The sequence below is a fragment of the Corvus kubaryi genome, unplaced genomic scaffold (genome assembly GCF_017639235.1).
Source record: "Corvus kubaryi isolate FWS band 111438036 unplaced genomic scaffold, C.kubaryi_AGA036_p1.0 37357, whole genome shotgun sequence".
Classification (NCBI taxonomy): domain Eukaryota; kingdom Metazoa; phylum Chordata; class Aves; order Passeriformes; family Corvidae; genus Corvus; species Corvus kubaryi.
Window position 1 is genome coordinate 12,843,270 of NW_024581117.1, and position 22,772 is coordinate 12,866,041.

Consider the following 22,772-nt stretch of genomic DNA (forward strand, 5'->3'; position numbering starts at 1 on the left):
GTTGCCCAGGGAAGCAAAGCCAACAGAGAAACACATTGTCCTGGATGAGGAAAGAATAAGGGCCTGCTGAACAAGTTTTGTCTCTCAAGTTTGTATTATCTTTCTTGTGTCATCTCTTAGGCAAGACTACATAGGCAGGATGATAAATTTTTGCAAGATTTTTCATGTTTGGCTGTGATTGATGTAATCTGTGCAGTACCTGCTAATAGGGTTTCCAGGACCAGTGAGATAGTGGGAACCAGTGCCAGAAATAACAGCTCTAAGTTCATAAAGGCCATATGTACTTTCAGTCTTGTGACAAAGGAATGTACCAGTTCTTGCAAATGGGACACCTCTACACCTCCCTTCTTCCCAGGCTCCCTACACACTGCCGTTTCCCAGGCAAGTGATGTGTGCTGCCCTGTGAGCCAAATAGCTCCTCTTAAATGCATCAGGCAACATATGGGGCACAGCCAGCAGCCACAGAGAGGGGAGGGGGATCTTGGAGCAAAGGGCCTGGCAGGCAGGGAGTCTGTGGGCTCCCAGGGTAGCTCCTCTGCTCCCCTGGTAGTCAGTCCCAGCAGCTGATATGGCTGAGCAGAGGAGGACAGGAGCAGGGGCTGGTACCCAGCCTATGATAGCAATGCTGTGGAGTTTCATAGGAGCACACATCAGTCCTGAAAGGTCAAGTTCAGCGAAAACTGGAGGCAGGGAAATAAAGTTTCCCTTTAAAACTGCAAATAATAATTGAAGAAATTAATCCATCTGCTATTTTGAAACAAATTCTTTAAAATATTACCATGAAACTTAACTTCCCTTTAATGCGTGTTTCAGACCTACCACTTCCCTAAAATGGACTTAGAATAACCACACCTTTCTGTCGGTGTTGAGGCAGTCACGACACATACAGACACACAGCAACTGCTCGGGGCAAAAAGCATCTTTAATTCTACAAAGCCTCTTTTATCCACTTTCTTGGCACTTGTGCTGTGTGTCCATTGGCTACTAAGCTACTACATTACAAATTATTGGTCACCTACCACTAACTAACACCCATTCTAAACCCATAAACAGCCTCCCACAAACAGCTGCCCATTCTTCTTCTGTTGTTTTGGTTTCTTGCTTCTGTTGATGCTAGAATTCTTATGGGTACAAACCGAATTTTCACGGGTACAAAGTGATTGTGTCCAAATCGATACCTGTGAGACCTTCAGTCCAGCTGTCGGTTCCCACACCTTTCCTCAGAAATGCTGTATGATTGGAGTTGTAGTTCAAAAAGACCCTAACCAGAGGCATTTCCATGGCCAAGCTGAACTGTGAATTGAAGTAAAGAGTACTTCTTAGCTGATCTTTGGTGGATTTCTTTTCCAGTAACACATTAGCACAAATCTTGTTGCATTTCAAGTCTGTCTTCTTCAGAACTATGTCCTCAAGCTTGAGAGGATGGCAGTGATTTGAGCGGGCTCATCTAAAATGCCTTCATCTTTCACGCAAAGATGCTTACAAGCTTACACAACAGCAGTGAGTCATTCACATAGGATCATGGCCTTATTCACACAGCAAAAGCAAAACCGGTGTTCTCTGTCCCCAGCTCCAGCACTGCTAATATGCAGGAGACACATGATGGATGTGCAGTATGCCCTGGAAAAAATTAATTATTCGTGACTGATGACGCCTCCTTAGTGCACAATCATGCTGTCAATCATAAGTATTACCTTATTTTCCATGTTTCTTTTCCTTGTTTCCAAGTGGAAAGAAATACGAATGATATCTCTGCATTTCAAGGAAAGGAGCACGAAAGGCCAAAGGCGCTAAAAGCCCCTCTCATATGTTAGAGGCACTACAGCTGTCAGTTTGTTTTGTCCTTAATACTGTGTTAATTAACCCTGTTAAAAATGGCATATAATTTATATGGGACTGAACAAGTGAACACTGGTCTGTCCTTTAGACTGAGGACATGATTCAGCAAGTCCCTTTTGCATTTGCCTGACAGTAAGAATGCACTAATCTCACGGAAGTTACCTGTAATGAGTCGCTGAGGGGAGGCACTGGGGCCTGGTCAAACCTGTGAAAGTAAGCAGAGTTGATTTTAAGTAAAGCCTGCAGCTTTCACTGCAGCTGGGACCCATATCTTTTGTATTTGGCTTTATAAATTTCAGGTATATCACTGAAGTCAGCCGTACAGGTGGAGCTGGTCACTGGAGAGGATCTCGAGCTGAGGATGGAGTAGAGTGAGGTGCCCTTCCTACTGCTTGGACTGTAGAGGGAGCCTAGGCAGTTGTCAGACTAAATCTCTAACATGTACATGCCTGTACATGGCCAGTGGTGTGAAAGCTACCTAATTCCTGACCCTAGTAATAAGCTCATGTCAGATGTGTAGTCAGACCACATTGTCCAGGAAAAACAAGAAGAAAAAGGCATATTAAGCAAAGGACATGTGGCAGCATAGAATGTGGGCTTTTTCTTTGTTTAAAAAAAAACAGCTCTTTGCTTGCTTCAACTAATTATCAACACAATAGGATTAATTAGCTTTTCGTTTTAAATTATTTTCAAATATCTAGAAATAGGACATCATGTTTAAATCAAGCAAGCAGTCATGTTATAAACCCCCCAGAAAGCAAGGACATTCAGAGTTAATGCTTTTTCAGGGCTCTAACTTTGTGCTCAAGTAGACATCTTTACATATTACAAACTTGAAATTATAAAATAAATGTGTCCTATGCCAATATCATTGCTTAATCATCTGCCTGGTATTACTCTGTTTTTGTACTGACTGACATTTGGATCCACAGATCTGCTGCATTGACTGTAGACAAAAGAGAAAACACGTGTGCTAAAATTTGATACACAAATCAATAAATCGTATGTCCCTTTAAATATAATGGAAGTAAAGGCTCACATTGATCTACATCAACTCTGATTAGAGTTGCGTGGTATTCTCTTTGGAAAAATAAAGCAGAATAGCTGCTGATGAGTTAATTGTAGGCATCAGATGTTACATAGCTGGCTCTCATTGCAGTTTGGCAGAGGAAGCAAAACAACCAGGGAGCCCCAGGACTTTACCAGCTTCTATAAAATGGCATCTATTTAAAAGGGAGGGTTTGCAATGTATTTTCTACAGCTCAAGTGCTCCTTGCAATTTTCACCAGTAAGGAAAAGGAAAAAAGAAAACATAGATGAGAAACCCATCTCTGAGCTGAAGAAATACTGGCATACATTGCCCATTGATTTAAGGTTTTGATTTTAGGGAAACTTGCTAACTGCACATTATCATGCTGCCAAAACATTCTGAGCAGAAGTAAAACTCTTACCAAGATCTATCTACCTTCTCTTTCCTACGACACATAATTAAAAAAATTATGTATCTAAGTGCTTTGCACACGTACATGCTCTAGTTTGTGGAAAAGTGCTGTTCTTTCTGCCTGTGGATGTTACCTGTACCTGACCTCTGCACCCTTTCTCAGCCCTCCCTGTGCAGGACAGTCCCTGTAGGTAAGGCAGCCTCCTCCAGCTCAAAAGCTTGTCAGCTGCCAAGATATCAAGAAAGGCAGAAAGTCAAAAATTATCTTTGGCTTCCTTCACAGCTGGATTGGGAACACCTTTTAATCAAAACTCACTATTGACATGGTGTTGCTTTGCCCTTGACTGCAGGTTTGTTTGATAGTCGTCCCACATTTTGTACAATGTGTTTTCCAAAGTGGTGCTGCCAAGAGGACTGTGGAACAGAGAGGAGCCAGTCATCAGAATGGTGGGGCACGTCACACACCCCCCTCTGTGTGAGAAGGGTGCCTGGAGCTGGGGATGCAGGCCAAAGTGCCAGCCCTCTCTGTGGGCTCAGTGTCTGCTTACCTGGGAAATTCTCCAGCTTCTGTAAACAGTCTGCAAATGCCTTCATGCATGTCCTCCTCAGCCTCACTCTCTTGTACTTAAGGCAAGGATAGGGAACACTGTCACAGAATAAACAAAAGCCTGGTGAGAAAAATAGGGAAGACAGTGGTTGAGCAGCACTTTTTTCTTCTCTTCATTTGCTCTTTCTTGTGAAGTAACAACCCTTACCTATGGAAGTGCTGCTTGGACCTCATAAATGGGCTCAGGTAGCAATGGACAGCACTACATGCAGTTACACACGTTCCAGGGGCATCCAATCAAGTAATGTCCCATCACTTGTTCTTGTGACTACTAGCATTCCTCAGAAATGGAAGACTGCCTCTTCCCCAAAGAGAAGACCAAACTTCTCCAAATCACAGAAACACAGAATATTCTGAGTTGTAAGGGACCCACAAGGATGATCAAATCCCACTCTAAAGTGAATGGCCTATACAAGGATTGAACCCACCACCTCGGCATTATTAGCGCCATGCTCTAACCTAAGACCTTTTCAAAGAACATGAAACAAGTCTGTAAGACGAGACTTGTGGGTAGAAAACAGCTGATAGCAAAGCAGATCTGGCTACAAGTTCAGAACAACAACCTTTCCCTTTGAAGAAAACTACCAGAGCCAAGCATCTCTCTTGAGCATGCTACCCAACCCTGAAGATGATTAAGCATTGCTTTCCTCTAGCATTGGATGAAGCAGGTTGGTGTAATAAACTTAGCCTCTCCCTGCTTCATCTCTGTGTTTTTCCTTGGGACTCTATCTCACCCCTTCCCTTGCTGTAAATTTAGAGAAGCAACAAATTTCTATCACATGTAGTACCCTCACTGCTGGGGTTGTGCTAAGAGCCTCAGACTTTCTCCCAGCCCTGGTCTCTCACACAAATTCTTACTGCATTAAGCATTAGGCAGTACCATGATTCAGTGCAAAGTAAGTGCTGTCCTGGGTTAGCTGTGGTGCCACCAGCACATCTTGTTGATTCCTGTGCAAGCTCTGATTTCATGTTTCCTGTTATCAAAAGATAGCAAGTGATCCTTTACACCCAACTTTTTCACAGATAAATCAGTACATTCTTCAAAACAGGAGGAAAAGGCTCATTTCCTTGCCGTCCCCTGAAAAACTGCCTTCCTGATACTGTGCAAGACTACTGAAAGCATTTGTAAGGATGGAAACATACATTAGTATATTTTATTGGCTTATTTGGAGCTTGAAATGGAGGAGCATGCAGAAAAGTAGGACACCAGTGGCTCATGCTCCTGCCTTACATTGATACAGAAAAACACATTGGGATTTACTTTGGCAATGGACTACATGAGTAGGTCTCTTCTCTGTCCATGACAGTAGAGCTGAGGAATGCTGTACTCTTCATTCTCTGCATCTTCAGATTTTACTCATAATCCTCTAAAACATGTGGGGAAATTGATTCATAAAAGCTCCACTTTGGAAACAGTACGCCTTCTCCTCCTTATCAGAGAGAATTTTTTGTGCTATACCTTCAAATGTACTAGAAAAATCCATGCTTTTGTATTGTCAGTGTTTGTGTTTATTATTGAATTCTGTTTTACACTGATTAAGAAGTACTGGCTGCTCACAAAAGATTAAGAATCCATGTAGATGGTTTATCTAAGATCAGATCTTGTATACAATTAAAATCCTTCTGCAATTTTATCTATGCTTTGAAATTCAAATGGCTAAGAAAAAAGCTCCTTAAGCAGACTGCAACAGTTACATATTTTATTGAATATAAATTGTAAGTACATGCTTACTGACAAATATGCATAATGTGATGGTATATTTTGCTTTACAGAGTCAGGGGTGGATTGAGAAAAGTCTCCAGTTCCAAACCAGCAGAAAGTTGCACAGGATCTCTCCCTGTGCTGCAGATAAGACTGTATTGTGGCCTTGTTCTCGAAAATTCACAGATCCCCACCATTCGTTTAAACTCATTACAGAGGCTGTGTTTCATGTCTCACAGCCTTCAGAGCAGCACACTGGAGTTAAGAGGTGGAATGCTACTGAAGTTCAATAAGAACTGGGCAGCTAGCTCCTTCAGACCTCTTGGAAAATCCCTGTCCAAATGTGAAGGAATAAACAGCTGCAAAACAGATTATAACCTTACTTGGAACAACTTTTATGAACATCTGAATGTGAAGTATTCTTAAGGCCCTTCCTGTCCCAACTCTCCCCTCTCATTCAGTGCTAAACTCATCCTCAGCTTTGTGAAGCAAGATGCTGTTCTTTAAAAATCATCATGTTTTAATGTATAGAAAAGCTTTTCTTTTGGCCCAGGGTTGAAACTAACTTCTCTTGGGCTTTGAATCAGTTTTCGTTTTCAAAAAAATTCTATATTTTAATGTAGACAGCAGGCTGGAAATGCCAGCTGTCTGAACCTGTTCAGCAGTATAAAACTTCTCAACAAGTCCCAAGACAGAACGGTTACTGGCCAGAGAGTAGAACAGGTAATTAAAGATATTTAATAGGTGCATTTAACAAATAGCTCTGTGGTTTATCACATAGCTCTACAGTTTATCACAGGAATATCACTTCCAGGCATTCCTGGCTGTATGTAAAATATTCATGCTAGCCCTGGCCTTTTTTCTGCTTGAATATAATGTTTCATGGGAACAGCAAAACCTGTAGAAGTCAGAGATCAAAGCTGAATGTTATTTCCAAAATACCAATGATACACAGAATGCTGTCATGGAAACCTTCCTTACAGACCCTCAGCTGTATAATGGGCCATCATCCCACGCTGTGCTGTGGAACTATTCATCTGTCACCACACCAGAATATGTGGTCTAGAAATTGTAATCACAATAAAAATACAGATAGCATCGCATGATGCTACTTTTCATGGACAAATGGCAAAGCCCAATTTTCATGTACATGTCTGTATGTTGCAAAGATTTGGGATCAGATGGGCTTTGTTTCCTTAAGAAAAGTGGAATTTCCTCTTTTCTCTGAAACCCATGTTAATATTAAAAGAAGGTATAAGCTTTCCAATTACGTAATGAAAGGGATTATATTGTGCCAGGCTCATTTCCAAGCCACATATCTCAGAGAAAATCCAAATTCTTGAATGAGAGACTACAGAGCTCTGCAGATAGATAAGCTCTGAGAATGCAGGTATCAGCTTCCTCTGGGTTTGGGATATTTAGTTGAGGGAGACAATACATTCAGGCTCGTCTCAATATGGTTTTAGTTGTGTCTTCAGTTTTCAGGTGGACTAAAAAGACTGAATCAGAACATTTGGAATTTCTTACAGAGAGAAAAGAGTAAATCATTGATCTTTTCTTGGTTCGGATTTAGATTGCTCCCAGTAGCTGATTCCTACAATATGTAAGTGAAATGCTTTCTTTTTTGCCTTTCGGTGCCTGTGGTTCAGTGCCTAAAGGGCATTGATGAATATTTAAACAGCTTGCACTAATTGTAATGCATGTTAAACACAACCCCCAAACCCCTCAAAATTTGCATGATGGAAATATAGCAATTCATTAGTCTTAGTTATCAAACATGATAAAAGAAAAATAGAAACATATGTGCTTCTCTATGCCCATATAGGCATTGGAATTAATCTCTGTCCTTTACAGGAACTGCATCTTTTCAAACAGTCTCAGGCAATGCTACAAGTTATTGTAACATAAAACTCTGTTAATATTGTCCATTAGTGTAGGTCTGTCTCAAAATTGAAAGTGAAGAGGATGTCAAACACTGGCTTTCTCATGCAGCATGTTCACAATCAAGTGCTAGAAATTTAGTGCTGTAAAGTATCCAGTTTGCTGTGGGACTTTCCTAGGTCTCACTGCACAGTAAACCAGATTACAAGAAAATAGAGAGATGAAAAAATAGAGGCTACACAAAAACAATGACCATACAAGATCCTAGCATGAAGGAAGAGCTGCCACAAATTAGTGTTCTGGGCTCCAGAGAATACTGAGCTAAGAGTAGGAGATAGTGGCCTAGGCAAATCCCATAGAAGTTAATGGTGCTTATAGCACCGTGTCTCAGCTGAGCTCAGTGGCCTTTTATAGAAATTGTCACACCACCACAGGAGGGACAAGGGAGGAGGTATCACTGGCATATTGTGGGGTAGTGAGGAGCACAACGAAGCCTATTTTTCACTTTTTTTTTTCTTTTTCCTGACATTGTATTTGTGACTCTGCCTCTTCCCCTAACTGATCTGGTTTTCAGGTGAATGAGTGCTGCTAAGTGTTATGCCAAAGGTGTGAGGGGATAAGTTTCCCTTGTGCTTCTATACAAGCTGAATTAAGTGAATCTTGAGAAAAAGAAAACTCTTAATGTACTTTCATGCTGAACAAGCATACCTGTTCTGTTCTTACTCCATGCTGTGGTACTTACTCCTAAGCACAAACCATTTTTGATTACTCAGCTTGGAAGATCTCATTATGCCAACTGACCACTGACCCATACTCTCAACTTCTGTTTTAGTTATTTTATGATAATTGCAAGAAAATGAAATACAAAAAATTTGGAGTAATTTGTATGAATTTCACCTGATTTTGTAGGCTTTCCTCATTGTATCAGAGAAAATCCTTGTTCTACCTGACTTAAAGCTGTGCATGAGGTGTATTGGGAAATAATAGCTCTTTCTCAGATCACAAACATGAATTTCTGACTTTCTAGCCAATATTTAAATTACTCAGAAGTTCCAATAATTTTTGGAAGACGTCTTCTGCCTTCTGCTTGCATTTCCTCCCTTTTAATGGGAAACTTTGTTCCTGCATCTGAAAGTGAAGAAAAGTACCCTAAGCCTGCAATTGTTTAGAACTCAGAAGTGTAGATTGATTAGCAAATACTCTACAATAGCTCTTATAATGGAGAGCTTTAAATAAATGGGGTTTAAACTATTCTTACAGTTTCTAGTGCTTTTTATACAGTCAAAACATGCTGTGTACACTATTCTTTGACTCTGCTGTGTTCCTGGAGGGGAATGAATTAGAATATTCTGAATGCCTTATGTAATGTATTTAGAGAACTTTTTTGTTTGTATCTTTGTTTGAATTTCTTGGACAGAATTAATTAATGGCAAAGTATAAAGGCCAACTTTGAAATCCTAGCTGACTTATACACTAGAGCTCAATTTGTATTCTACATCAAGGAAATGTTTGGATTTGAAAGAAGGACACCATTATCAAAAAGATTTCTGTAGATGGCTCTGTTCATCAGAGTGCCATCTCTTTGCCACAGAAGTGCAGTTTTAACATTTGGGTAATTCAAAAGGAAATTGATTTTTTGATCAGGGTACATATTTAATTTCTTATTAAAAATTAAATGCAGAGCAGGAAATAGTAACTGAATTGGGATGGGATAAAATTATGAAGATTGCATTTGTTTAAAACAATATCAATTTCAGGTGAAAGGTAGAGAGAATAAAGTCTACAGCCTGTAGACTTTTATAGTCCTGTGGAAATCTGATGGGGTAACAGCTTCTAGGAGAGAGATTTTCTAGGAAATCTGATGGGGTAACAGCTTCTATTCTTTCATATTCATACTTATTTCTTTGTCCAGTAGTACACTACTGCAGTAATACATAAGGATTAATTTCTTAGTGGGTATAAGTTTGTCTAGTTTCATTAAAGTCAGTGCAATAAAGATAATTTGCATGCATTTCCAAAGGGTTTAATCAGTTGGTCACTGCAGCATTAGGGACGTCAGCAGCAAAATTCTTCTTTTGTCTTTGTGGAAAAGGGGTTATTCATGAAATGCCATGTTGTGATTCAGGCAAGTAAAGCAGTAGCTGAGAGCGTGCTACTGTGTGTGCCTCGCCCCTCTGCCTGCTCCACTGTGGGACCAGCAAAGGGGAGCACATGGAGGCCCTGCTTGCCACCTACACTTTCCTAGGTACCACATACTACAGGCAGGGAAGGGCTTTCCTTGTGGGCAAAGCAGCTCTGCCTAAATGATAACAGAGAGACTGAAAAGAAACCCACATCATCTGGGGCTGTAGGACATACACCAGCTTCTGTTAAAGCTGCTGGAATTTCCCCAGAGTTCACTGCAGGAGCAACATGAGCTCCTGTCTGAACATGGTGGGGCCCAGGGGGAGGTGGACATCCCATGTTTATGGCAGACTGGACCTGTGCCTTTGTTTGGGCTGTAGGAGGCAGAAAGCTCAGCAAGGAAGGCCAGAGGGATTCAAGCTCATGCAATAAGTTCAGGAAGCACACAGGATTTTTTTCCAGTCTAGAGATCTCAAAGCTTGGAGAGGACCAACCTTGGTGATTTTTTTCTGATCTATTTCTTGTGTTCTCAGGCCTGGAAATTTGTGCAGTCATGCAAATCCGTGCAAAGTCAGCATAATGGTCCAGGAGCTCATATATAGTGCCCAGCCAGTAGGGTACTAAGACTTCTAAGTAGATGAAAGGTCTTGTCTTTGTGTTTTCCAGGATTATTCTCCCTGTCAAAGCGAAATTGGACAGGAAGGAGTAGAGTATTGATAACATTGTTTATGCTTTTAAATATTTATAGTGTAGGGAAAGGATTAGTTGAGATGGTATTTTCTAGCTTCAAAATAATTTTTCTCCTCACACTAGCAACTCTCTTTTTTTCTTCTCAAACATTATATATTTTCTGCCTCATTTATTTATCTCTGTGGCACCTTGGCATGGTCTTGAGAAATGTTAAACACTGTCCAGCCTGAGTCTTTGGGAACAGTGGAGCATTAAAGACAATTTTGTAGCATCAAGCTCTGAATGAGAATATTGATCACAGTCACATCATATTACCTTGCCCTATTTCTCTGATACCAGTGAATTTCCACATTCCTACAAGAGGCAGGATATTAGGATAGGGACAGTAGCTGGTATACAGAAAGCCCAGCTTCTCTGGCCTATTTGACCCTGGGCAATCATGGATTTCCTCCAGAGCTGTTAAGAGCACTGTGGACAAGCCTGTGTTTATACTCCTGCAGTACAATGCGAGCAGTGGCACAGAAATGCTGCTGGGCTCCTGCCAAAGGGCCACACAAAGACAGCCAGATCATCTCCCTGCAATGCAAATGCGATGACAGTGGCAGCAGGGGAAGCCTGGCTGTGCAGCCACCTCTTCCTCTCCCCTGCTCACCCTCCCCAGTTCTGGTACTGGGAGGTTACCAAGAGCACTGGCTGCAAAGGGATTTTGGTAGACACACTGCCTTCAGAACTCAAAGCTCACGCCCGTCTGACTTTGGGACAGGAATAGTAATATCCCAGGACCCCTACTGACCCTTCACTTCAGGTGTCTTTGGAGTCTGGCAAGTGGCCAGAGTGGGCAGGACCATTCCTTCATGAGGCCCCAACACAACTTTAAACAAAACCTCTCTTCTCTGTGTCTGAATGAGGGGACTGGCAGGAGCTGGGGGAGGAGCACCAGCAGGGCAGTGCAGAGCCCTCAGTGACGGGAAGGGCCCACGGAGAAGTTGCCATCTCCAGCGTGAGCAAAGGCAGCCCCCAAGCCAGGATACCAGACGGCCACTCTGTGCACGAGGTACAGCACTCCTGGGGCAGAGGGAGACTGGAAAGAGGGAGGAGAGGGAACTAAGCAACTAAGAGAGGAAGGGGCTAAAGAGAGCAGAGAAACTAGGGTGGAGGGGCTTGGAAGAACCTGACCCACTGCCTGAAGGGAAAATGGGATTCAATGGGATGCTCCGATATGCGGAAAGTAGCGAGTGGTGATACTACGGGCAGCAAAAGGAGCATTTACTGTACAATTAATGGCTTGATGCAATCCTGAGTATGCAATGACTGAGGGAGTTGAGCGGAAATACCCATGTTAAGAGGAAAAATGCAACATGCATTTTACTTCAAATTTGTACTTTGCTTGCATTTTTTTGTCTGGTTCCCACATGTCTCCAGAATTTATCAACATACAATTGTATTTTTCTGCATTGCTGATCTTCTCCTAAGCCATGAAGTCAGAAAACTCTCAAACTGAATTTTCAAAATCAGAAGTTTCCCTTCTTGAAATCAGCAAGTAAGGGATTCACTGTGTCCCATTTCATCGGGTTTCCCATCTGTAAATGTAAGTGATTTGGAAATAAGATTTAAGAGATGGTGCCCTCGTCTGAAGGGATGGTTAGACCTGCTCTTTGGTATGAGTATTTGACAAAGCTCAAATACGCTTTGTTTTCTTGGACTTGAATACCTTTGGATCACAGATGCTCAAGGATAAAAGTTTATTTATTTATTTGTTGCTTGTTTTCTGAGTGGAGTTTTATTTATTTATATATGTGCAAAATGCTCTATTCTACTGGGTGGGATGTCAGACTATTTATTTTGGCACCTGTTTTAAGAAATAGGTGCTTTTACTCTGCAGCTGAGTGGTTTTGCTTCAAGTTCCCTTAAGATTCTAAACCCCACCAGAGCACTGGTTGACTATAAAACAAAAAGTGAATAGTACTTGGCTTTATAAATTTCGTAAATATAACCTTCCATTTTCATGAATCTCACACGGGTCAGCATCCTTGGATTCACGTTTTTGTTTTTTTTTTTCATTTTAATTCTTAGTGGAAAGTTTGTTATGTAGGGTAATAAGTTGCAGCTGTCTTTATTTTGATACAACATGATTTACTGCTTCATTAAGAAAATTTTACCAAAACAACACACTCTATGTCATGGCAGAGTACTCTCTATGCAAAATGCAGTTATACAGTATTTCCCCATTGATATTTCTCCCAAGACTTGTTTGGGGTTTGGAAGGCAGGCTGAGGACAGCCGGCCACCACAGCCGTGGCTTCAGCCTCATGCTGTCATTATCAAACACACAAACCACACACCAGCGTCCACAGGACAGATGTCCACCCATGGACTGGCTACGAGCCAGGCCTAACTCACCAGGTAGGATCTGCTGGAGCAGAGCAACCCAAGCTGGAAGCAGCAGACAAGGGGCTGGATCTCAGCCGCCTCTGAGCAGTGTGAGAGTGCACAGATTCCTGCTCTCCCGTGTGCTTGGGGCACTGGGAACACCATGGGAGAGAGCAAGTAGAAGATTCACCCCTCAAATTCTCTGCTGTCGTGCTAGTCTGGAGATGGCAGCATGAGGCTGCTCTTTGACCTCTTTGGTAAATACAAATGAGGGAGCAACACAGTATAGCCTTGCTGTTCAACTGGAAGAGAAGTGGTGACTTTGCAGGGTGCTCGGGTTCCCCAGTTCCCCACTCCTCTGTTCTTCAACAGGCTGGCCCATCCTCATGAGCTCTTCACTCCTCTGTGAGGGACTGACCCCATGCTGGCAGGAAAAAATTATACCCACCTCTGCCTTAGTCTTTCTTGGCCACCTTCTGCTAAAATCAGCTAGCTAATGTCTCACTTTCCGGAGCAGCACGCCAGGACCTTCATTTTCATTCAGAAGGTGCCATTTTATGCTTGGGGTTTGGCTGTGAGGCAGTGTTGCTATTTCTCTACAGCCATAAATTTCAAGCTTTTAGGCTTAAGAGATAGGGTGGAGAAAGTATCTTCCCTTTTTGTGTGCTTATGCCAATAACTGTCAATGTAAACAGCTGCATTAATGAGGCTTGTTGAAAGTGTTTTATTAGGAAATGCGAAAGTCATTAACTTTTCAGTAAGAAAGTGTGAATGTCCCTCCTTATATTTGCATGTGAAACTATAAAACTTAATTTTCTATATATATACGAACATTTTGTCCATCATAGTAGCCAAAGCACTTTAGTAAGGCATTTGTCATTTCAGTTTAAAAAAGCACTGTCTTTTTTCATACACCACCTTACATTCCCAAATTCTTTGATAAAAGACAGTCTATGCTTATGTGAATGTAAAAATAAATGCATGGGTGATGTTCTGTGGGCAGAATCCTCATTTTGGAGGCTGGCTGGAGAGTGAATAGGCATCATTAACATCAAATGAAAAATTTTCTTTACCCGTGTAGCCAGTTGGTTTCACAAGTGATTTGGTTGGATGTTTTGTTATGCAGTCTATATTTTGAGTTTGCTTCAGTTCTGTTTGTTTTACTTGCATCTATAAATCAAGCTTTTTGAGGCTTCACAGACAAAAATTCTTGAAAATCTCAGTAGGTTTGACTCTTCAGAATGATGATGTTTCAGTTGTTGATGCTATGATAAATTTTTATTATAGAGAACTTCCTTCTAAGGGAATGGGGCTGTGGGATTTGTTCAGAATTAGTAGTTGTGTAGGGATGACACTCAGAAGAATAGCAGTGGTGGATGGAGGCAGGGAAAAAGGCTTTTGAAGAAGGTGGAGAAAGGGTGGGCACGCTCCTCATAGAGAGAATTGTCATGGCAAAATGTAAAGAGAACGTGAGTAGAAGACAGAACCCTAACACCAGATTTTTTTCCCTATAAAAGAATGTAGTGAATCACTGTGTAAGGATTGTAGAAAATCCACAGGAGGAAACCTCATGGCAAGAAATAGGTGTAGAAAAATACCCAAAAAATGTGTAGTGCCATTTTAATCTACAATATCATTATTTTGCTGTTTAACTCCAATAGTTAAAAGTTCGTGTGTAACAGAAACAATTTCCTCAGTCCTAAAACAATAATCTTAATGCCCTTCCTATTTCTAACAGCAACAAAAAAAGTTGGAAATAATTAAATGCTTTTGTGGATGCACAAATATATAACACAGAATCCAAGTCACATAGTAAGAAAAACTGCCACATGCACTGGACAACAGCAGGCCTGTGTGTTTTTCCTTAAGGCTTGAATCAGCTGAGAAAAAGTGCCATGTTGAGCATTACACTGTTTTTCTCTGGATAATTCAATGTGTGAATCATTTCATTATTATGTCACTGCTTCCCTATACACTAGATTTCAAGAAAGCAATTTTACGTGTACAGTATTTAAGCACACATGAAGGCCTGCTGAGATTTGTTGGGATTACACTTAAAATCCTGCCACAGATGCAGAGAATACTCAGCTTCTTCCTCTAAAAGGCTAGTCGCATCTTCACATATGATGAGATATTTATTGAGTGCAACGTTAACAGCTACCATATTGCTGTACTCCCACGCTGACACAAACGTTGGCAGAAGCTACTGTGCCAGCTGCCCACTTTACACACTCTAGTGGCACCTTTTCTCCTCCTCAAATCCATAAATTGCCATTATCATCCAATTAATGCTCAAACAGTGATATTTTTTTCTGCCTGACATATTTCTCAGAAAATAAAAAAAGATGGATACACAGGAGTCTGTAAAACCAGAACAAACCCATCAGTTAAGACTTGTTCGATGCCAGAAAATACCCTGGAGTCCTCTGTGGGAATATTATTATAGGGAACCAAGGATTAGTGTAGAGATTGAGGAGATTAAACCTTAATTAAAATGAGCACTCATACACAGAACACACAGCAGACAACTATTCTTTTAGCTGTAATTGGGCAGGTCTCCCTGCAGCTGCTCAGGTCACACATCCCGTCCCGCCCAAGGGGGGGTTACTGCAGCGGCTGCTGGAGGGCACATTGCTTAGGTCACTATAGAGACACACAGCTACAGAAGGCTCCTCAAGGCATGGTGCTTCTCTGCAACAAGATAAGGTGACTTCCATAATCAGCATTTGTACCTAAACTGTGCACGGGGGTTTTGCCCTTCTGTTCACAGACTGTGCTGCTCCAGCCCATGAGGCTCTGTTCACTAACAAGTCAAAGCATGGGAGCTGCATTCCCCTCCCGAGTGCACAGAACTGGAGGGGATGATCATTTCTGATAAGTTTTCATCTTCAGAAGTATTTATTTCAGATCTAAGATAGTCTCTGCCTGTTCGCCTCCAAAATATGCTGCAGGGGTATATTCAAGACTTAAATTTGTGTGCCTTTTTACTTCTAAGGATGTTGACACAATTTTCTAAGACGGTTATACTTCTCACATTTAAAAAGTAAATAAATCAACCTAATTTGGTGCATACTATTTCTGTGATTGCATAATAATTTTTCTCTGTTCCTAAGGGATTTTATGTTCTGTAGACTTGTGATGAACAGGAAGCACGTAGAGATCATACTGTGGTTTACTAATCGTTGAAACGTGAGGGAAAAAACTTCAGCTTTTTATGTACATCCTTTCCAATATTTTGAAATAGAAACACAGAATACAAAAATATATCTAAATCATGTACCAACATCTTTCCAAAATGTCACAGTACCACTCTTGTCTGGAGTTTGGGTATAGAGTCAAGAAGAGTTCTTCTGGAGTGTCACTCTTTGAATGATTTCAGAACTCCTGATGTTTGTAATCCACTGTTATCCAATATTTTATTACTCTCAGTAGGACATTTACTGGAGAGATGAAACCTGAGTAGGCCACAATTTATCCTTTCAGCAGTTCTTGTTGGGTACTCTTGGCTGCGTGAAACTATTTACTCTTGAGCGGAGCCATGGAGGATCTCTGTGTTGTGATGGTGTTTGCCAGCATTCCCTTCTGACCTAATCTGTGTTTTGGTGGAATGTTATTTTAGGGACATATTTGATAGCTTAGAAGCAATGTCTAGAAATAGATAGCAATGTACATCTACATGTAATAGATAGATGTACATCTCTTAAAGCAGAAGGGCTTTTGCTGCTCAGACTCTCCCGTAACTTCATTCCTTGAATTTATTCTGGGCTTGCTGCACTAAAAGCATTCCTCCAGATCATTGCCAAATTATTTGTTTATCGTTTCAGGGCATATTATTTTTAAATTACTTGAGATAGTGTCATAACAGGTATAAAGGTGGTGGTGTTATTATTATTGTTATTATTATACTGTTGAAATACAGTGCCATCAACCTCCAGATCTATTTTTAGAAAGCTTTCCTGTGAAAATCCTTCTTTACTTATCCACTGAGGGTATTTGAGCTGAATCTCTGTTTCATCTCCTGTGTTGGAGTCAGTGAACTTCCTTTGTGCTCTCATTCTGGGAAGAACGTAATCTCTGTTTTAGGTGACTTCATAAGAGATTTTATCCTTCCAGTTTTCCTTACCCTCTATTACTTGGAAAATGTTTAGGTTTTTTTATAAATAAGCAACAATATATTGTGTATGCTATGTTATTAGGTGAGTGAATTAAAAAGGCAACTTGGCAAAAGAGGGTTGAGAGGAGAAGGAGAACTATGACTTACTTCAGTGCAGAAGGAAAAGCAAAAACTTTGTAGAACCAGAGGAAAAAAATTTTCCTTCAGAATTCTAGTAAGCAGTATTAGTGACTTTTAAAATAACAGTGTATACTGGGGCATGTACATAGGAGCACTAAGAAAGCTCAGCTATCTCGTGACCACCAAGTAACACTGGTGTGCAGCCACTGCCTCCAACACAAACAGCTCAGCTCCACCTGAGGAGCCCTCCTGGAGGCAATCTATCACTCACAGAACAGTTATAAATAGGGTCTGCTGTTCATATACATCCAGTGGCTTTTGCAACTAAGCTGTATTTGTGTCCAAAAGAAATATTTGGATGACTGAATGTCTCCCTCCTAGGAGTGGAGAAAAAAAGAGGGCAGATTGTCAGCACAGGTCAAGAAAGTAGTGAAACTCAGAGCTGTGTGCCTGGATGCGTTTTGTCTTCCGAATCAAAGCGTTGCCACCCTGTGCAACCTTTTGAGAGACGCTGGCGCCTTAGGCTTAAGTACCTAATGTCACAGTGAATGAAGAGAGCCAGACAGCCAACTTACTGCTTAGGACTGAAAACAACACAGCAAGTGGAAGGAGGAGGAGCGCTGGAAGAACCTTACAGAGATTTTTAATAGAAAAGATAGATTTGAGCGAAAAGTTAGCTTCTTGAAACTCCCCTGGCTCTGTGTTTCTGTGTGATGAGAGCAAAATAGTTTAAAAACATTGGGGTTTTTGGTTTGTTTGGTTTTGGCTTTGGTTTTGTTTTTGCTGTCATTGTCTGCCTCACAAAGAAGACTTTTAGAAATTCCAGTCAAGTATGTAACACGGTGAGTTACTAGCTCTCCAGAGCTATCTTGAGGAGTCTATCTAAAGAATGATGAACTTGGATGCCGATGTAGCACCTGTGAGAGACATGAACAGATTCACTTGGTGGGCACAGCACAGCAAAGCAGGAGACTTGCAGCCCTGGTGTGAGCAGCAACAGCACAGAGCAAGAGGGACACAGCTCAGTGGGGCTTGTGGTCACAGGGCTGCTCTCATTTGGTAATAAACACAGGAAACTCTCATTTTCTCAACTGACTGGATCTAGAGATTATCAATGTGTCATTACTGGGTTTCCACCATGAAACAAGAACATGCAATAGATCTTCCCCTAGTCTGGGGTTTTTTCCCTCCTTACTCTCTCTCTCTTTGGACATTGTCTCTACCAGAGCCATTCTGCAAGGGCATAAGATGGCTGCATCTATGGTGTTTGGATTTATGTCTGTGTTTTTTTGTTGTAAAGCCAATGTTAGGAGCTTTAACAAGCTTTTCCTTGAGTTCAGTCTTGATCTTACTGCCAAGGAAATGTACATCAAGCAAGATTTTGCATTTTAAGGAAAAAAATGCAAACAGCAAGAAAAAGAGACAAGTTTTTGATAAAATATGCATGTTTAGGCTGTGTTTTCCGTTTGAGAGGCTGATCAGGTCCAGCAGGAAAAACATTTTAATACTAAATAATTTCAGAATTACAGCTTTTAGAATAGAACAAAAACCCCTCTGGATAAGGCCTTTCATTTATTACTAGTGCATCAACAGGGCAGAGGTGAAATTTCATTAGTTGCCTCTGTCTTTTAGGAATCCAGTCTTTACCAATGCATTATTCCAAATCCTTCACCGAATAATCTGCATAATGATTGCAGTGTCTGTGAGTCTCATCACCAGCACATTTTTTCATTAGAACATATATGAAGGACAAACAGCTAGACTGAATTTATTAAAAAGTTTGAGCAAATGCTGGTGGAGGGTTTTTTCCAGTATTTTCTCAGCTATTTTAAGAACTGGTACAACTCTCATCTAAAAGCAATGAAAAACTTCCATCCCTTACTGAGTTCTGTAAATCCGTGAGCCCTCTATACTTCATGCTCAGAAGTAAAGACAGGACAGACCCTCTCCTGATCTTGACCTTTTTTCTCCAGGCATTAAATTTCTCACATTACTGCAAACAGCCTCCACCCGTGAGCATTGTTCATCTCTTTGGTATTTTCAGGTCTTGCATGTGTTGGCTCTTTGCCATTGTATCTGAGCACAGTGTTCTCAAAGCTTGCAGTATGACACATGATACAGCAAAGAAAGATAAAGAAAGGAACAGAGCAGACAGTAATCGATAGGAATGAACAGGACAAAAGAGCCTCTCAGCATTTTCCACTCATTCTGCTACTTTTACTTTTTTTCCGTTCTCTTTATCTCGTTTTGTTTTTTACATTCTTCTCTCTCTGCCTTTAAGATTTTAAACATTTTAAGCCAGTCCCTCTGTCTTTACTACAAGCATAAGTTATGAGGAATGAGCAAAAGGAGCTACAAGCAACACACAGCAGGAGCTGCTGATGCAGCACATGAGGAGACCAAATGGAATAGTGTGGCTCGAAATCATAAATCAGCATGCAAAAAGTCTCAAAATGTGCGTGTCACCATGAGGTAGCTGGTTAGGAAGAACAACATGTTTTTCTCCAACATAAACCTACCATAGGAACAACCCATTTGCAATCTCTAAGCTCCAGTTTTTGAAGCTTTTTGTTCAGTTTTGTTTAGTTTTTACTTAGAATTAAAATTGACTTGCTTAGTTACCTCCCATATTATTCACTGAACATCTGATTAGCTAAATACCACGTAGTGGATTATCACACAAGATTCTATGGTGAGATGCAGCTCTTGTTTAAATTTCTTGTATATATAAGAGGGTGAATTTTATTTCTGTTGACTTTTTATTAGCTTGGAATAGTAAGAAAAGATTTTCAAAATGTTGAGCTCCAAATCCACTGCTGTTTTGATGTTCAAATTCTGCACATCACATGTTTTCTTTCTCAGTCCTTACGTAAGAAGATTACACAAGAGAAGACTGTAATCTCCAAAATCATTTACCGTATTAGACAGCAGCTACCACCAGTGGATCTTTATCAGCTGCCTGGAGCAGAAAGGAGACACGTGGCTATACATTTGGAAACTGGTCATTTACAGTACTCATCAATGTGTGCTGCCAGTCATGGGCAGATGTCATCAACAGTCATTATGCAGCTCTGAAAATAGAACCAAACTTGACCTGGACAGGTCCTCAAACAATTGATAAACTGCCTCTGAACAATGGAAATGTGTGGAGTCCATTCTCTCCACCAGCCTCTTGCTGTTCAGTGATCCTGCAGACCCAGTGTTACGGCAGCGTGGGGAGGGGACAGTCAGTCGGGATGTACATGGCAAGAAGATGTCTCCTGACTCTTCAGAGTTACAGTTTCTCTATATGTCCCTGACTGGGGACAGGAGAGGAGCATCCCTACCATGTCCTGGCTGATCTCTGGAAATGGCAAGTTTTATTTGCCCATTGTGTCTTTTCCTTTTTTTTCTTTTCCCCGAGAACCTCTGGCAAGCAAAGACAGTGAGTAGGAGAAAGCACTTTGGGGAAGAAAAGGGCAAAGTGGTTTTAAGAGTGGGAACAGTCCTGTGCAGAGCCAGGAGTTGGACTCAATGATCCTTGTGGCTCCCTTCCAGCTCAGCATTTTCTGTGATTCTATGAGAGCACCTCTGCCCTGTGTTTGCTTCTTTGTCTGTCCCAGGCACTGTGCTGTGCCCTAGGAAGGGAAGGAACAGCATCAGGATGCAGAGGGGTTCCTGTGCTTCCACCTTGCCCACTTTCCCAGACTATGTGAACTCTGCATGGAGAGCTGGTGCCGTGGCCCTGACAGCACTCCCTCAATTGCTGTGTTGTGTGGAAGGGGACAACCTGCCATGGTCTCGCATTCACACACTTTCCTAAATCTGGCTTGTTCTGCTTAGCTCCCACGACAGGATAAAGAGGACGGCGGGGGGAGTTCCTTCCCTCTCCCTTCCCTGCCCTTACCCAAGGCTTGAGAGGAACACTGCCTTCTCGTTTCCTTTGAGAAGTGCTGGCGAGCACAGGCTGTTACAGTGCGTGCACACAGTCCTTGGCATCAGAAGTGGTCAGCTGCTCCCGTGCTCCTGTTTGCTTGCTGGCGTGTGGCAGAGGGCATGAGAGAGAGGAAAGTAGTGCTACCCTTCTGAAATGAGCTATAGCAAGTGCTGTGTGCCCACAGCTCCAGCCAGCCTGCCAGGGCTTGTCTGCTCGTTAGTTAGCAGGTAGAACATTACAAGTGACTTGCACTTAGTTGCTCCCCTGTGCCAGCCCCTCTGATCTCCAGAAGGCCTGGAAGACACGATTTAAGGCAGTAAGAAATGTGCTGCTTAGCCTTTGTGGAACGGCACAGCCCATGTTTGTGTGGTAACGTTATGTTTGAAACACAAGAGTGCTTTGTAGAGGTTACCAATACTGCTACATGTAATGACAACAAAAAATAATTTTTAAGATATCTCTGCCAGAATAAGAATTTGATTGTCAGAAATAGCCAGCAGCCCTCCCCCAATGGAAGTGTGGGGAACATCTCTTTGCTTCTCCTTTGCAGTCTCCAGAAGGGTGTGTGCAGAGGGGCTTTTATGTTTGCCTATGTCCCTAAACAAGGAGGACACCACAGCAATAATCTTTTGGTGGCAGAAATGACTGAATCGAAGTTTGTTATGATCTATACAGCAGAACATACTGTTATGCTGCATCTGTGCAGGGAGTGATCTCTTTATTTAGCAGCAGTTGCAGCAACAGAAATTTTTCTGACTATGGATTTTGTTTTTATGCCTTTCCAAGCGTTCTTCCTTTTGGTTGTTCTTGAAGTTGTGACAAGAGATCAGGAAAGCTTAAGAGCTTAAGTGACTTCTTAGAGTACCATCATTTCAAGATGAATAAGCATTCATGAAGACAGCCTGTGGGAAGTGAATTGATGTACTATTTGAATGCCCTGACTTTATAATTCATACAAAACTCTCTCTGCAGGAGTGTGCCCAGTGCTGAAAACTTTGCCTTAGGGTTCAGCTGGATCAAGCAGTAATAAGATTCCATCACTAGTTGAGGGGGAGGAAGAGGGGAAAACAACTTTAAAGCAGTGAAAGAAGATACCCATGATCAGTGTTGTAGCAAAGCTTTTGCTCCCACAATCTGTGGAAGCACCACATAATAGGCTGGAGAACTGACCCTGCTCTCATTGCCTGCCTTGCAGCTGCATGTGGGATTGCAACCTCGGTTTGGGAACAGCTGGCTCAAGCAAAGGCAGCTGGCTGCTCTGCTCAGCTGTGTTTTGAGATGAGCTGTTTTCTGTTGAGGTCAGTGGGAGTTTGACAGTATAAGGAGTTCAGACCACCATCCCTCAAGAGGGTGGAGAAATCCAAAAAGAGAAAATAGGGATAAGACTACATGTTCTCTCCAAAGCTGGTTGCATGATCTATTTCAGTGCGAATGTATTTGTTGATAAAGTGTTTTTGCCAGCAAGATACAGGAAGGAGGTTTTACTCCAGGGTGAATTCATAGTTTGCATACTATTTCCATTTAGATAGTGCTGTCATGCATGAGAGCTCAAACCCCCAAAGTGACTGTCTAACCCCACAGCTTGCTCCTATTTCTTTACTGACATTCCTGTTAGCTCCAGGCATTTGCCTTCTGCAGCCGAACAGGCACGCTTTGGGAATGAGCATCTTTGTCCAGGCTGACTGCGAGTTCATAATGCTCGCTGACAGCAACTGTTCCCAAAAGGGCTGCGTGGCGCCTCTTCAGCTGCAGAAGCACTGCACTAAAGTCACCAAGACCCAGAGACCTTGGGTCTCCCCACCTTAGCCATCATGATCACTGCACATTTTTAAATCATTTTCTACAAGTGTTAATTATAACAGCAGTTTTGAACTCCCTGGTTAGAGGAGTGAGGGGACCAACCTCTGCTTTGACAGCTGGGCTTCCCAGTTTTTGTCTTATTTGTCACTGAGCATCCCTCATGCCTCC

General features: G+C 41.7%; 1 protein-coding gene across 1 annotated transcript in view; it reads left to right on the plus strand.

Moving 5' to 3' along the window:
* Window positions 1-11,032: 11,032 nt before the first annotated feature.
* Window positions 11,033-22,772, plus strand: part of PHYHIPL (phytanoyl-CoA 2-hydroxylase interacting protein like) — a 55,318-nt gene continuing 43,578 nt past the window's right edge. The window contains exon 1 of the mRNA XM_042033306.1: window positions 11,033-11,338. Within this exon, the coding sequence (XP_041889240.1) occupies window positions 11,188-11,338 (151 nt within the window). The 5' untranslated portion in view covers window positions 11,033-11,187. The remainder of the gene's footprint in view (window positions 11,339-22,772) is intronic.